A 14789-nucleotide genomic window follows, 5' to 3' on the forward strand; every position below is an offset into this window, starting at 1 on the left:
CACGCAAACACACACGCATACATGTAGACATACAGACATTTAATGTACTGTGTGTCCTTGTCCAGAACGGTAACACTGCCCTGGGTATTGCTCGGAGGCTGGGCTACATCTCTGTGGTGGACACACTGAGGGTTGTCACAGAGGAGATCATCACCACCACAACGGTATGTCACATGCACGCATGCATGCACGTACATACACATACATTTAACTCAAACAAAATTCACATTATAATCTTAAAATCTAGGTTAAGTTACAGACATCAAAAATCTGTGCTGGAATGAACATGTGCTTGGTGGAAAACAAATCCAAAGCTGTGACAAAGTTAGTATTCTTCATATAAGTAAATTTGAAATGTCTGACAAAATATTATGTGATAAATTATTGCAAAGAAAGCACTAATTTTACAATTTGCAGAACAAAAGACATGTAAACATCTAGTTTTAAGCAACACTATGTAAGCTGTGAAAGAAGACATAATGAAGCTCGATTTAATACACTCAGGAGTTTTGTTGCTATAGCCTTACTTGGCCTGGTATGACCAGTAGCTTATGATGGCTAACGTTAGCACTCTTTAGATAGATATTGCTGTGTAACTTCCATTACTGAGTCAGTTCATTGGCTTTTTGACTTGCCTCTACTTTATTTACTTATTTACTACTTAATTTACTGCTGTCCTGTATTTGCCACTTGTGACCAAAGTGGTCATTGTTGAGCAAATGTTACATAATCTCGCTTTGAAATATGGGCTAAATTTAGGTGATTTTAAAGGTAGAAATCAAGGTTTCGTTTGACCTATTAAAGCCGTGTTTTCTTGGAGGGGAATACATACAGTACACATAGTACCATTAAAAAAACACTTACCATTCAAAGTTAGAGGAAACCTTGCTGCATACACATCATGTTGGATGGGAGGCATTGCTGGAAACGATTCCTATCTTTATGTCATCCGTAGAGACAATTGTATGATTTCAGAGTTAGTCATATGAGGGTTAAATATATTGCAGTCTGAAAATATATTACAGTGTCCATTAATTAATAATTACTTTTAAGGCTGGACTTTTTCCAGACACTTACATATTATTTAGCATCAACTTGGATATATTGGAACATTCAGAGAAATCTGATTTTCCCAACTTGGATGTTGACAGAAACTCTCATATGACAGTTTTGATTTAGAATAACTTAAGAATTAACTGTACAATAATAATAAAAACCAATGGGCCTCTTTTCAAGTATTGTGTGTTTGTATTGTTAGAGGAAGTTGATTTATATATAGTGTGAACTATGGTCAATGGAATTCATTTCCTCCAATGCTGCCAGACGGTGACAGAGAAACACAAGCTGAACGTGCCAGAGACCATGACTGAAGTGCTGGATGTCTCCGATGAAGAGGGTGAGTCATGTTTCACACTGGAGCCTGTCATCATTAACCCACATGCTAGCCCTAAAATGAAAAGAGACCTCTCAGTGTTAACAGCAACTGAACATGTTTTTGTTACTGCTAGAATCATCACTTGACTCTGGAGCCCCTTGTGGAGCTTTTTAGCCTCTTTTAGCTCATTGTTTTGGTTTTACAGCCTGCAAACACCACTTTCATCAACCGTGTTTTTAGCTCTGAAAAACACTGATTTTGAGCAGGTAGCGAACAGTGAGTGATCAAACGGACAATGTTAGTAGCTAGAAGAGAAAAGTGATCACCTGGCAGCTAAAAACCCAGATGTTTTTCATTGGAGGAGACCAAACCAGAGCTAAAAAGGGAAAATCTACAGAAGGTGCATCAATTAATGCAGCTTTAAGGAGCTGCTAACTAAGCTAATACTGTAACTTTAATTTATTACAGCACTTTACTTATGCAAACTGAGTTCCTATGCTTTTCCACACTGATTTATTTTGGAATTCTTGTCATTTTGTATCTTTTTGTTGTTGCTTTTTGTTGTCTTTTTTGAGCAGGAAAATTGTCTTTAAGACTATTTTAATATCAGTTACTGACTGGGTATTAGATGTCATAGTTTGAGTCCTTTTCTGTTTCAAGAATTAGCCTAAGTTTTGATGTACATACGTGAGAGTTCACAGTCTCTCTGCGATTAGATTTTATAGGAGGTAGTGAATGACTGTGCTGTCCACCTACAGCATTGAAATCCATTGATGATGATGTTATGTCAGATGACCCGTTGGATGTGGAAGGTATTCAGCATGGTGCTTTGTGTGAGGGCTTGCTGTGCTGATTTTACCAACAGGGGAGAGTAGTGTTTTATGCATCTTGAATGAGCCTGTGGTGTTTGCTTAGTTGCTACAATACTAACTCTAGTAGGATATTTGGATACCAGTGATACAGAGAAAGTGGTTGGAAGCCAAACCTTTATTTCCATAAGGAGTGAGTTTAAAAAATTTCCTTCATGAGGGTGTTGTTATCAGATGTTAGTTTTAGCTGGGCATCAATATACTTTCCTCATGTATATTTAAATAAGCAGTTAAACATTTTGGGAATAATACTTATTTGCTTTCTTTTTAAGAGTGAGATGAGAAGAACCAAAAGAATCAATCTCATGTCTATGTGGAGCTAGCTCAGGGTAGATTAGCCTAGCTAGACATAAATGCACTAGTTCTAACAGATAAAGCATCTCCTAAAAGTACAGGCTTAGATCTGTTTTTCTGTTGTGTGTAACAAACAAAATGCATGCTAATTAGCAAGCTTCAGAGGTGAACTTTGGATGCACAGACTTGCTCTTTCCCCATGCTACTAGCCTTTATGCTAACATTCAGAAAGAGAGCAAATAAATGTTTGAAGTGAGTATTGTTTTGCTAGTCATAAGCTTGGATATTTTCTGTTTAACACTTGAACATAGCCAAGGGATAAATTCTTGGGTAGAAATTAAGCTACACTTTGCAGTGCTCTGAAAATGTTTATCCTTCAGAGAAAATACAAGAAATACAGAGCAATGACACCAAGTCCAACAGTCAAACTAATCCCTGAAAGACTTTTCCCACAGCGTTGTCACTTCAAAGATTATTTCTAACCCCAAAAGAAAACAGTGACTCCCTTCTAAACTAATCCCACCTCAACTCATCAGGCTTTGCTCTAGCTGTATCAGGTGGGTGTTAGCATTAGCATTACAGGATTCATTTGATGTAATAGCCCAGAGATGTTTTTGTAGTTCAGCAACTTTGGAATATGAATGAGTATTTTGTAGGCATGTTCACTGGTTTGTACCATTTATTTTTTTTCTCATTTAAAATACAACTGTGACCTAGTTTGAGAAAGGGAGCTAATGGAGGAGGAGCCTGAAATTACATTACTTTCTCTGATTCTCTTCCAGCTAAGTTCAACTAATTCTATAACAAAAAACATAAACATACTCCCTCACTGATTGATATATTCTTATTTTCAAAATTTGCTGTATATTCTTCCCTCTCCAGGTAGCCAGTATTCTATTGGCATCAGAACATCTCTGTCTAACTCCAGTATGTTTCTCTGCTGTTCTGCCGGCCTAGCATAATGCTTTCTGCCACACCTGGGCCAGTAAAGTTAACTACATTTACCACAGTATCATATGCAGACACACACTGCACTCTCAGGCCTGTGTTACTATGCCTTGGAGGTTATGCATTATACAAATTCAATATGAACATGATTTGTAACTCCAGTCAATACAATAGGAGTATTTGGCAGTATGAGACAATAGTATGGAAGCCCATTTCTACCATTAAAAAAAAAAAAAGAAAACTGTGACTTTTTCATTATTAGGTTTTCTTGTCCTAATAAATAATTATCTCATAGTAATTGATATATTATTTGCGTAATCAGTTCATTAATTTGATAATTTGACATTTAACATACAGTATTATCTGGTTTGATTTTTTAAGTTATCAAAAACTGATATAGTTTCCAATGTCTTTGTTTCCTCAAAACAAATCTAGAAAAAGGCACGCTAATGGTAAAAACAGCAAAAGATTCACCCTATATCTTGATCATCTTTGTGAATTTTATTTTCAACTAATGGACTGCAAAAAACTACTGACACGTTTCTTCATGAATCCTGCATCAGAGCATCATTTGCTCAGGGAAAACAAACATATTTCTGTTCTTTTTTGAAGCAAAGCACCGCACTGAAATTCAGACTTCAAATAAGACTGGTACAGAGGGAGCATATTTAACAATTAGGACAGAAATTCTTATACTAACTGCACTATTATTTTTGCAGTAATTAAAAGTGACAAGATTCTGTTCTTGAATTCCATCACACATTTTACTCATCTATCTGTTATGATATAAATATGATACAAAACATTTTGGCCCAGGTTAACCTGCAGCCAGTAGTGATGCTACCCATGCTGTACAGTAGTGGAACAGCAGTAGAGCTTTGTCACCATCATTCAGATAACACAAGGCCAAAGAAAATGCTGCAATGATGTGCATCTGTTGGCTGTCAGATGTCGGAGGGAATGAAGAGTGTTAAGCAGAAGTTTACAGACTATCAGACTAGCAAACTTAAAGGATTACACTGTTTTTTAGAAAAGTTTACCCATTACATGATGTGACATACTGTAGATAGCTGCAATTCATACAGTATTTAGCCTGGTGCTTCATGCTAATATAGTAGATTACAATATAGTGAGTGATAGTAGGCTAGTAGCATTATTTTAGGAGTAAGAAGCTAAATGGTAAGTATGCTAACGTTATATGCAGCTTTGCTGCTAAGTAAAGGACAAAACTCACATGGAATGCACTGTTTTGAGCTGGTTTGCAAAATTATCTTAACTCAAGGTCCACTTACTAGCTTTTTCGGAACTTTCAATCCTGTCTCTTGTGATGTTTGGTTGGTATGAGACCAGATGGCTCAGTTTTTCTGTTTTAAGTTTCCATAAGGAGTGAAAGGTGTATATAGCTAAAGAGTATTCTGCAGACATTTAGCTGAAATATTTTACACAGTACATCAGGTTATGCCTTAATGATGTTGCTTTGGTACTACACATACAGTGTAATATGTTAAATCCCTGTGTTGTACCTCGTTCCTTCCTTTCAGGGAACTAAAGATAGTCATACATTTTGCTTTATTTATGAAATTTCTGAATTTACAGGCCAAAAGATAAAATATCTTTTGTCCTTTTATTTTGGTTTATGCTAGTGCCTATTGCTCCTAGTATATCATATGTTAACAAGGTAGCATTGGAGCTACATTAGGATAATTTGATGTCTATGTTTATATCACATCATCCTGACTAATAGCTGTATATTCCAAAAACCTGGAGTGTTCCTTGCTTTGTCTTCATTCATGAATTCACCTTCACCCTCCTATCTGCTCTCACAAGGCGATGACACCATGACGGGTGATGGAGGGGAGTATCTAAGGGCCGAAGACCTCAGGGAGCTGGGAGATGACTCCCTGCCAGGACAGTATCTGGACGGAATGAACTACCTCCGCTTCAGCCTGGAGGGGGGACGCACCGACAGGTAAACCCAACTCTGTACTGAAGGCAAGCAATGATTAAGTAGTGAAGAAGTAAAACTCTTGCTGGATAAATAAAACTGTTGTCCAGGTTTAAAAAAATTCTATGCATGGGTTGCAAATGATGCCAAATTAATCAGTCAGAATAAATGTTTACGCCCACGTGCTCCATGCACAAGCAAATGCTCATCTGCTCTGTGGGGCAAACAACTGTTCCAGATGGTCCATGCACATTTTTAGAGCAACAAGCACTCAGAGCTGTTTTGGGGTTTTTACACAACACTCTTTTTCCAAATATTAGGCAATGTGATCTCTGTTAATATAGTTCCTCTTTTGATCCTGTTTCTGTGTAATTACTGTCTGATTATTGCTGTTTGTTGTGGATGGCTGTTCTAACTTAACCATGAATGAGTGTGTAACTGTGATGTTATCTGTACACATCTCCTCTTGAGGAACACCAACTAAACAACTAACTGCCTGTATTTGTATGTGTGTGTGTGTGTGTTTTGCAACCTCTCCTGCTCATACTTCATCGTTGGTCTCCCTTGTCATGCCTCCATAGTCGATTGCGAAGGTATGTGCTGACACTGGCCAAATATCTGGCCTTTTAAATCTTCAGCACTACAGTACAGTAACTGTCTCCCTGGGGCTGGGTATGGAACCTCAGTACGTTTTGAGTACTGATTGAAGTGTACACTGAATATCTAAAGCAGTCAAGTACTGAATGCTTGAACAGATTCTTTCTCTGTGTTTGATTAGATATTTCTTGACTTAAAACTATTTTATTTTATTTTTTGCTGTTTTTTTTTGTTTTTTACTGTACACTTATTTGTGTTAAGACAACACTGATGTAAAACATATGTATTGTTTTAGTCACAGCATTGAAAATACCCAGCCCTAATCTTAATTTCAGTGTAATGATTCCACTCATTCAATCGCATGATTTTCCCTAATTGATGTTCATTAAAGTCATGAGATCCGGGGTAGGACACTCTTTAAAGTGAACTTTCTTTTTAGTCCTTATTGATTTCCTACCCTGCTGTTATCTCTAGTTATTTTCATGACTAGCTTAACTGTTTCATTCTTCTCTTCTCCAGTTCTGACAGGTCCTTCACGCCCACCCACCACAGCTACTACTCCCCTAAACATGAATGCATGATGGATGACATGCTCACCAGTCAGCAGGTACAGTACATAAAAACTGCCACAGCAGGTGAAATACATTTTTAGTTGGTATGATTATGTATGAAGAGTTGCACTGGTTGTCTATGAGAAGATTTTGAATTGAGAATTGACTTATTCTTTACTTACGTTAACTAGTAAAGTCCACTAAATTTATTTAGTGAATGCCAATAAATATGATATATATGATATGCCAATAAATTGGGATTCCAACCAAAAAGACTATATATTATATTTATATTAAAGAACCCCTTCTAGCCTGTTAGAACTATTCATTTTAGATTGGTAGCCTTTCTGAGACCCAGCAGGTAGGCTTTGATTCTCTTCTTTGAAAACAAGATGCTAACAGCACAAAAATCTGATTTATCAAAAAAAAAAATAGACCCTTAACATTATTAGAATTCTATCTAAATTATTGGTATTGCCACTAGAATTAAAAGAGTTATTCACAAAATTATTGATATTGAACAAAATTGCTTTATTGAGCATAGATTTATTGGTGATGGTATTCTCCTGGAAATTTTTGATTTGTATGAAAAATAATTTTCGGAGCTGAATTTGAGAAAGCCTTTGACCCTGTGGGATGGGACTATGTTCATAAATGTATGGAGTTCATTAACTTTGGCAGGTCTTTAATAAATTGGTAAAAAGTTACCTATAATAGTCAATCAAGTAATAAAACAGTCGTTATTTATCTCAAGATATCTAGTTATCAAGGAGGGGTCAGACAGGGTTGTCCGCTGTCTCCATGTATGTTTTTAAAGGTTTAATTACTAACGGAATTGAGTCATAATTTGCCTCAATTTGCTGTCTTTGTCTTGAGAATGACAACTATGATGATGATTATCATCCTAGCATGTTCGTAAAGAATCTCAGTGATTCAGTTCATTATTGATAAGCATATTAATAGGCGAAAGTTGCTGGACTTTGTTTGGTCTTGAAGACAAAACTCCTCTTATCCAAGAGGCTTCATTGGTGCTACAATGACATTCTGACATCCCTTCTCATCTAAATTCATATGATGCTGACTTGACAACCCACACGTGACCTCAATGGGTTTGATGTTAAGACAGCAGTATGCTTCATACAAACTTATTTTCAGAACTTTCTGAAACAGATAATCTGATTCTTTTCATCAAGTCTACAAAGACATGTAATTGTGTGACAGAGATCAGGGAGGCCAATAGGAGGCTATGATAGCAAGCTTTTTTGGAGTGTAGCCATTCGTTGTGCCGTTGGACGTGGTTGAACGATATGTTGTATCAACCTGTTTGTTTGAAGCATACTGAGGTCTTAACATTGCGGTGTCAATGACCCACAAAGGTTTCTCCATCAACTGTTGCCTAAGACTTCTAGATATACTGTGACCTGAATGATTGAGAAACTTAATTCTCTTGGTCAGGAAATAGTTAAATTATATGTCCTCCTCTTCAGTCAGTATTGCTACATACGATGCAATAATTTCTATCTAATAAGAGGTTCTTTGTTTGATTCCAGATTTCGTCGCTTGCCAGGGAAAATGAGAGGGATTCGTACCGGCTGAGTTGGGGTACAGAGAACCTGGACAACGTGGCTTTATCCTCTAGCCCAATTCACTCTGGGTACGTACAGTCAGAGTGGAGAAAAGACGGTTAACAATGAAAAGACAGATCCTGTAAATTCATGAATATGCATAGAAGATTAACCCATTCTCACCAAGGTCCTGATAGCAGAGCTGCTATTATGTTCCAAGTAGTTAATTACATTTAATCACACTATTTCTTAATTTGTTGATTAACGTTCATTTAAAATCTGTGTTTCAATGATCTGTTACGTCGCCAGTGCTTGGAGTGGAGTGTGGAGTCTTATTTGGCAGCTGTTACTGTGAATATGTTGTACTTCTTCATTAGGGCACAAAAAGACATTTAGCATATTATTATTTTGTAACAAAGGCCTGATCTCTTGTAATTTGTCCCTAATCCTCCTTTGATCCTCCAGTTTTCTTAATAAGCAGCTTTAGGCAGCAAAACAACTAATTAAGCAATTAGTAAGATCGAAAATCTAAAACAATATATGTTTACACAATTACAGGGACATTTTGAACAATCTCTTTAAGGCAGTTTGCGAGGCCCATCTCAAAATGAAAAAAATGAAGAATTTATTTTTTGGGGACACGGCTCAAAATCTCTACTTTTTGCAGTCCTATTGGGTTTTAAAATGTATAGGTATATTTATTTAGACTCTCTACATCATTTCTATGAACCCAAAAGTATAAATTAATGACAAAGTCTACAAGTATCTTCATACTTGGGGCAAATCAGAAGTTCTTCCTAGCAGCTTGAAGTGTGACACCTGTTATGAAACATGGGCATAGTCTAGAAAAACTATTTTGGGTTCACGTTGAAGTGTCAGTTGTGGGTTCCATCTCCCCTGAGTCTACACGAAATGTGAAACTTTTCTTTTTAAAATTAGAGTGAAATGGAATGGATATCAATCGCATGTCCGTGTGTTAAGCACAGGATGTGGTTAACTTAGCTTTTCACAAAAAACTGCTAACCTAGCTTTGTCCAAACCTCTAAAGCTTTCTAATCAGCATTTTGCATCTCACTAGTTTAATCTATACACAAAAAGAATTGTAAAAGAATTGTGGTGTAGGGGGAGTTCCATGTAGGAACGCAGCTTCCGAAAGTCTTTTCATCACAGTGACTTATACCCAAACCTGTATTCACTGATCCTATCTTACAACCCATGCTATAGTAGAAGACACTGCACAGAAGTTCTGGGTAGATTGATAAACTGTTGTTCGTTAAAAAATACTTCTAACATGTAACTGCCCCCAATTTTGCGAGCTTTAGAGATGTTGATAGGCGCATTTTGAATGTCAAAGCCAGACTAGCTGTTTTTTCCTGCTTCCAGTCTTTGTGTTAAGCTAGGCTAACCACTTCCTGACTCAAGCTCTGTAGTTAAAGCTGGAGTGCGGAACTTTTTTTCTCCCCCTTCTGGCAGTAAGAGTAATTACAAGAACACAAGCTTATGTCATAGGCTCTGCTGTAGTCTACTCTGTCACTACTGTTGCTGCTGTAAAACAGTAGATAAATTGTTTTGAGCATCACACAACCCCCCCAAAATCATTTGTTTCGCTATCAGAATTTGATCCATTTGATTAAATTATTTTATCCACATTCAAGTTAGCAGAGAGCTAACAAGAAGTTAGCCTGCCTGGCCAGCAGAAGTCTGCATTCATGCATTCATCTGGCCAGTGTGGGAATGTCAAACCCGAAACCAGATTAAAAACTGTGGTATACTGTGAAATACAGAGAGATTTATCTGGTGTATGAACTCGTTTGGCAAGGGCTTGAATGTAATGTTCATTTATATGTAAAAGTTCCGCACTGCAGATTTAACACACAGACTGATGAGATTGATATCAATCTTCTCATCTCTCCCTCTGGGAAAAAAGTGAATAAGCTTATTTCTCTTAATGTGTAACTATTCCATTAAGTAGGAAAGAGCCTACAGCACATACACAGTATTAAAATTAAATTTATCATGTCAGTCTGTTTAACTCCTTGCCGTCTTCCACAACAAATTGACTCTTTTCCTTATTCTTCTTATTCCTACTGGCTGTTTTTCCTCTCTGGGTTTCACTCTCTCTGAATTGTTTCTGCTTGACTTTTGATTCCTTTCTGTCTGATGTGGTTGTTGTTTTTAGCCATTCCTCTCCGTGCCCTGATCATGGAGACCACAGCAGGTGACCCTCTGCACCTTGGTTAAATCATTTTTCTCCTCATGTTCATCACTCTCTTCCTCCCCTCACAGTGTGCTCTCCTGGCGGAGAGGTGTATGTGTCACTGTCCTCAACAGACATCGCCTCATATACTTCTCTTGGGTTTACCACAATGTGGTAAATTATTTTAATCTGATTAAAATTGTCAAAATATTAATCCTGGTTCCATATGCCAAGTCAAGAGATGATTTCTCCACATGGATAGATCATGTGATTTGGCTTTAGATGAAAACTAGCACTAAAATGTGGATATCTGAGGAAAAAGAGGTGATGAAAGTTGAGGACATATTTGTTTATTTCACACAATGTCTTGTGAATTGTGCATTTCAACTAACATTCCCACCAATGCTCTGTTTTAGTCTGAAGAATACTTTGGTATAAAACAATATTCAGTAAGTTAATTTTATACAACATGCAAGACAATCACTTTGGATCTCATTAAGAAAAGAATGATCTGATTGATATACTGTCTGGCAACCAGGAAGATTAGTTGTATATGCTTAGCATATTGAACTAAAAGGTATGTTACAGCCATGGAGGACAACAGTCTTTGTCTTCTAACTTTTGCTGGTCGTGTTGCTGAATACAATAACTGATGTTATGTCTCTGTGTGTTTTAAACACTGTTATGCTTGCTTTACTGAAGCCACTACAAAAGCAAGATCACATTTGGTATGGTATCATATTGTAAAGTCACCTCATCACACCAATACTCCCTCTCATTGAGATGTGTTATCCATGTGCATATTTGCCACTTTGCATGGGGTGTGAGGCAAAAGAGTCTCAAGCTACAGTATAACCTCAAAAAGTTTAATGCAGTTGATGAGTTTAAAGAGAACTGTTGATCATCTTGCCCATTCAGTATTGAGAAAATAGACACCAAAAGTATTATTATTATTATTAAAATGTCCCCTCTAGATCCCTGTCTGCATGGCAATACCAGTAAAAAATAGCATGATGAGTGTGAGTAAGGAGACTGGGTTCTTTTAGTAACGAAACATTCATGTTAATCATAATATGACATGTATGTTTATTAATGTTTGGTGTCTACTTTCTCATCACTTAATGGGGTCAAATGATATACAGTACGTAATTAATTTGCATGTATATCTTCTGATTCGCCATAGCTTCCTGGTCAGCTTCATGGTGGACGCCAGGGGCGGAGCCATGCGAGGTTGCCGACACAACGGCCTACGCATCATCATCCCGCCCAGAAAGTGTAGTGCACCCACACGAGTGACATGCCGGCTGGTGAAGAGGCACCGTCTGGCCACCATGCCCCCTATGGTTGAGGGCGAGGGCCTGGCCAGCAGGCTCATCGAGGTGGGGCCCTCTGGAGCCCAGTTCCTTGGGTAAGGATGGATGATGGAATAAATGAATACCTTGGAAGTTCGTAAAAGTTGAGGATTAAGAGAGAAGAGGAAAATGTAGAGGTAGCAAAAAAAGGGTGAAATGTCAAATAGTGTAGATACCATCAATAGATACAGTATATTGATACTACATGAAGATGTAGTATCATTTCAATACTAGTTAGCGGTAGAACAATTTGTCGGCTGGAACCTGCGCCTTTTCACTTCTTACACATTTTTGTCTAGTTTCGGATATTTTATGCCAACAACCTTTGAAATGAAATAGAATCAAATGGAAAAACTGAATTTCAAAAGTGTTTTATATTCCTGGTGTAAGCAGGAAGATTAGGAGTAAGACAAGAAGAAGAGGTGCCACTACCTCTACATTTAAGCTATCGTCTATGATTTGTATTCCTTGAAATGAAACGCTTACAACTTGCTGCCCGTTTTTTTCAGATTAATTTCCCCTTGCCTCTGCCTTACTAAAACTCTTTCTGTATTTGCTCTTGCTTTTCCCAGCGGCAGGAATCTGATAATCTTTGCTCTTCAGCATGCCCTGTTTTCTTTCTTAACAGCTGCAGTCTAACTCTTTTTAACCTTTAGTCCCCACCCTTACTGGAAAAGCCTCCAGTATATTGCACCATGATTGGTTTGATATGTAGCCTCAGAGTCTGACCTCTGCTGGTAATGTTTGAGACAGTATAGAACAAAAGTATTCATACTACACTCTGAGTTGCCAATATATATGTAATTCCATTTTTGGCTTTCAAGGTTATCCACTATCTATCCATTTCTGACATGACAGAGGTTCTCCCTGATCAAAGCTACTGAAATTTGTTGTTCTTATCATTATGTTTATATTAAATGTCTGCAGTACAAACTCTGGAGTGAAACTGGCCACATTCTGCCTTAACATGATCACTCCCATTATGATGTAATTTATCACTTTTTGTTTGTTGAATTTGAAACATATCCTACAGTTTATCTGAAACTTCAAAAATGTCCTTACTGGCCTATAAAAAATTGACATATACGGAGGCCCAAAGTGTTCAAAAGTAATTAAATACTAAAGTATTGTGTAACCATGAAATTTTGAAATAATCCAATGCATTTTTAAATCTCTGTTCATTAGCTCATTATTATTTCTGCTTGTTTTCACAATAACAGATTTTGTTTAAAGTTTTTACTATTTAATTCCAGCAGCTTTTTATTTTAAAATATTCCTGTTAGACTGTTTTATTTCACAACACCATTGGCTTTTCGTTTATTGAAAGCAACAACCAATCACATTCTAATCAGTTACTGGGAAAAATGGCATTGTGAAATAGAAACTTCAAACTGGCATTTTGAAATAAAAACTCCTGGAATGTAATAAAAATGACCTGAAATAAACTCCTTTATTGTGGATAGAAGAAGGATGAAATACATTTCATAAAAATGAGCTGAGCTGAGTTTTTAAAATGTATTGAATATTTCACAATTTTGTGGTTACATTATTTACTTCATGTGTATTTATTCATATGATTATTTATCTCATAATTTCTTCTTATTTATTTATTTAATTCTGTGCACTTTTGGTCTCCATTGACATGCAGCTAAAAAAATGACATTGTTTATCTCACTTAGGTCTTGCACATCAGTCCCCAAGGCTTCTATTTTGCACCCAATCAAAACATTGTGTGTGCTCTTTCTTCCTCACTGCTGCATATGGACGCTTGGTTGATCACACAGTAAACTCCACCTACCCAATGCCCCTCCACCTCTTAATGAGGGAGAGAGTTTGGTTAGCAGAATCCTCCAGCTCGGCCCGCCGGGGACAAAATTCCTCGGGTAGGGTGGAAACAAATCAACAGTTTTGCATATGAAACAATCCATGGATGCCGGTCTCACTATTTTCCTTTACAAACCCTTCCATTTGACGTTACATTGTCTCTCTGTTGTTGTGCTCCCATGCCTGCACTAGTGTCTTGTACTACACTTTAACTGGTACTTATTACCATTAGAAATCACATTGCTGTAACTTCATGTTGCTGTTTGTTTTCTTTAATGCTTTTTTTCTGCTAAGCTTTTTGTATTTCAGTGTGTGGCATTGTATGTTTTCATACCTCCCGTTTTCTAAATAGTTATGTGTTAAAAACCTTTTTCATGTGAAATTTAAATGGTTGTGTGGCATCCAAGTAGTTAGGGTAGGTATAGAATTAGGTGAAATTTGATTGCATGGTGTGGTTCTGAGGTTGGCTCAGTTTTTTTTTCCTGTCACGTAAATGTTGTTGACCAACTAACAGGCCCATTTAATAAAACTGTGTTGTAATCCGTCAGAGTATCTTAGTGCAGCTCTGAAGGATTAAAAGCAAAGTACTAGTCTTTGACATATCGAATGCTCTGCAGTTTTCTCACCATTTTAAGGCCAACTTAAAAATATAAAAGAAAAATGTCAACATCACATTATGGAATCTCAAAGTCCATCAAACTGTCCAACATCAAACAAGTTTCTCTTACCACTACTTTGAACCACCAAAGTGCAAGAAGCTACTGAAGTTCTAAATAAAGTTTTAAATTTTAAACATTGTTTAATGTCAAAAATTACAAAAAAGAAAAAATATTATCATGTACTGTAAGGCCAAACCACTATTTACATATCACATGAAAATATCAGCAGTCATGCTTTAATCGCTGTCTTTGTCATTTGGTGGATTGTACTTAATGTAGCATGCTTCTTATAGATATTTGTTGTAGCTAGTTTGTTGTGATTGTGCACATCAGGTAAGTATTAAAGTGACACTAATACTTTAGCATTAAATATAGTGAATCTAGAAAACACTTTTCTTAAATTGGGTAACTCACCCTTTGTAGATAATGGCAAGTTTTGACAATAGCTATTTTAGTTTTCATAGCTCTTGCAGCATAATCTGCCTCTCTGCTGTCCATTAGTAGAAACATTCACCCCAATATGGCCAAATGCACTGCTTCCATTTGTAGCTAGCTTACTATGGTACGTATTTAAATTTGTTTCTCACAAATAGCGTTTTACATTGTCGTGAGC

The 14789-nt window shown here is 36.9% G+C and overlaps 1 protein-coding gene across 2 annotated transcripts in view; it reads left to right on the forward strand.

Annotated features, from left to right (window-relative positions):
- The window catches only part of ank2b (ankyrin 2b, neuronal), a 91026-nt gene that overhangs the window by 40026 nt on the left and 36211 nt on the right, over positions 1–14789 (forward strand). Inside the window, exons 21-29 of one of the 2 annotated variants that reach the window (XM_067580427.1) lie at positions 66–164; positions 1324–1396; positions 2134–2187; positions 5314–5455; positions 6013–6024; positions 6548–6635; positions 8130–8233; positions 10324–10362; positions 11525–11749. In XM_067580427.1, the coding sequence (XP_067436528.1) occupies positions 66–164; positions 1324–1396; positions 2134–2187; positions 5314–5455; positions 6013–6024; positions 6548–6635; positions 8130–8233; positions 10324–10362; positions 11525–11749 (836 nt within the window). The remainder of the gene's footprint in view (positions 1–65; positions 165–1323; positions 1397–2133; positions 2188–5313; positions 5456–6012; positions 6025–6547; positions 6636–8129; positions 8234–10323; positions 10363–11524; positions 11750–14789) is intronic. The other variant, XM_067580428.1, reaches the window with a different exon arrangement.

The sequence above is a fragment of the Thunnus thynnus genome, chromosome 22 (genome assembly GCF_963924715.1).
Source record: "Thunnus thynnus chromosome 22, fThuThy2.1, whole genome shotgun sequence".
Taxonomy (NCBI): Eukaryota; Metazoa; Chordata; class Actinopteri; order Scombriformes; family Scombridae; genus Thunnus; species Thunnus thynnus.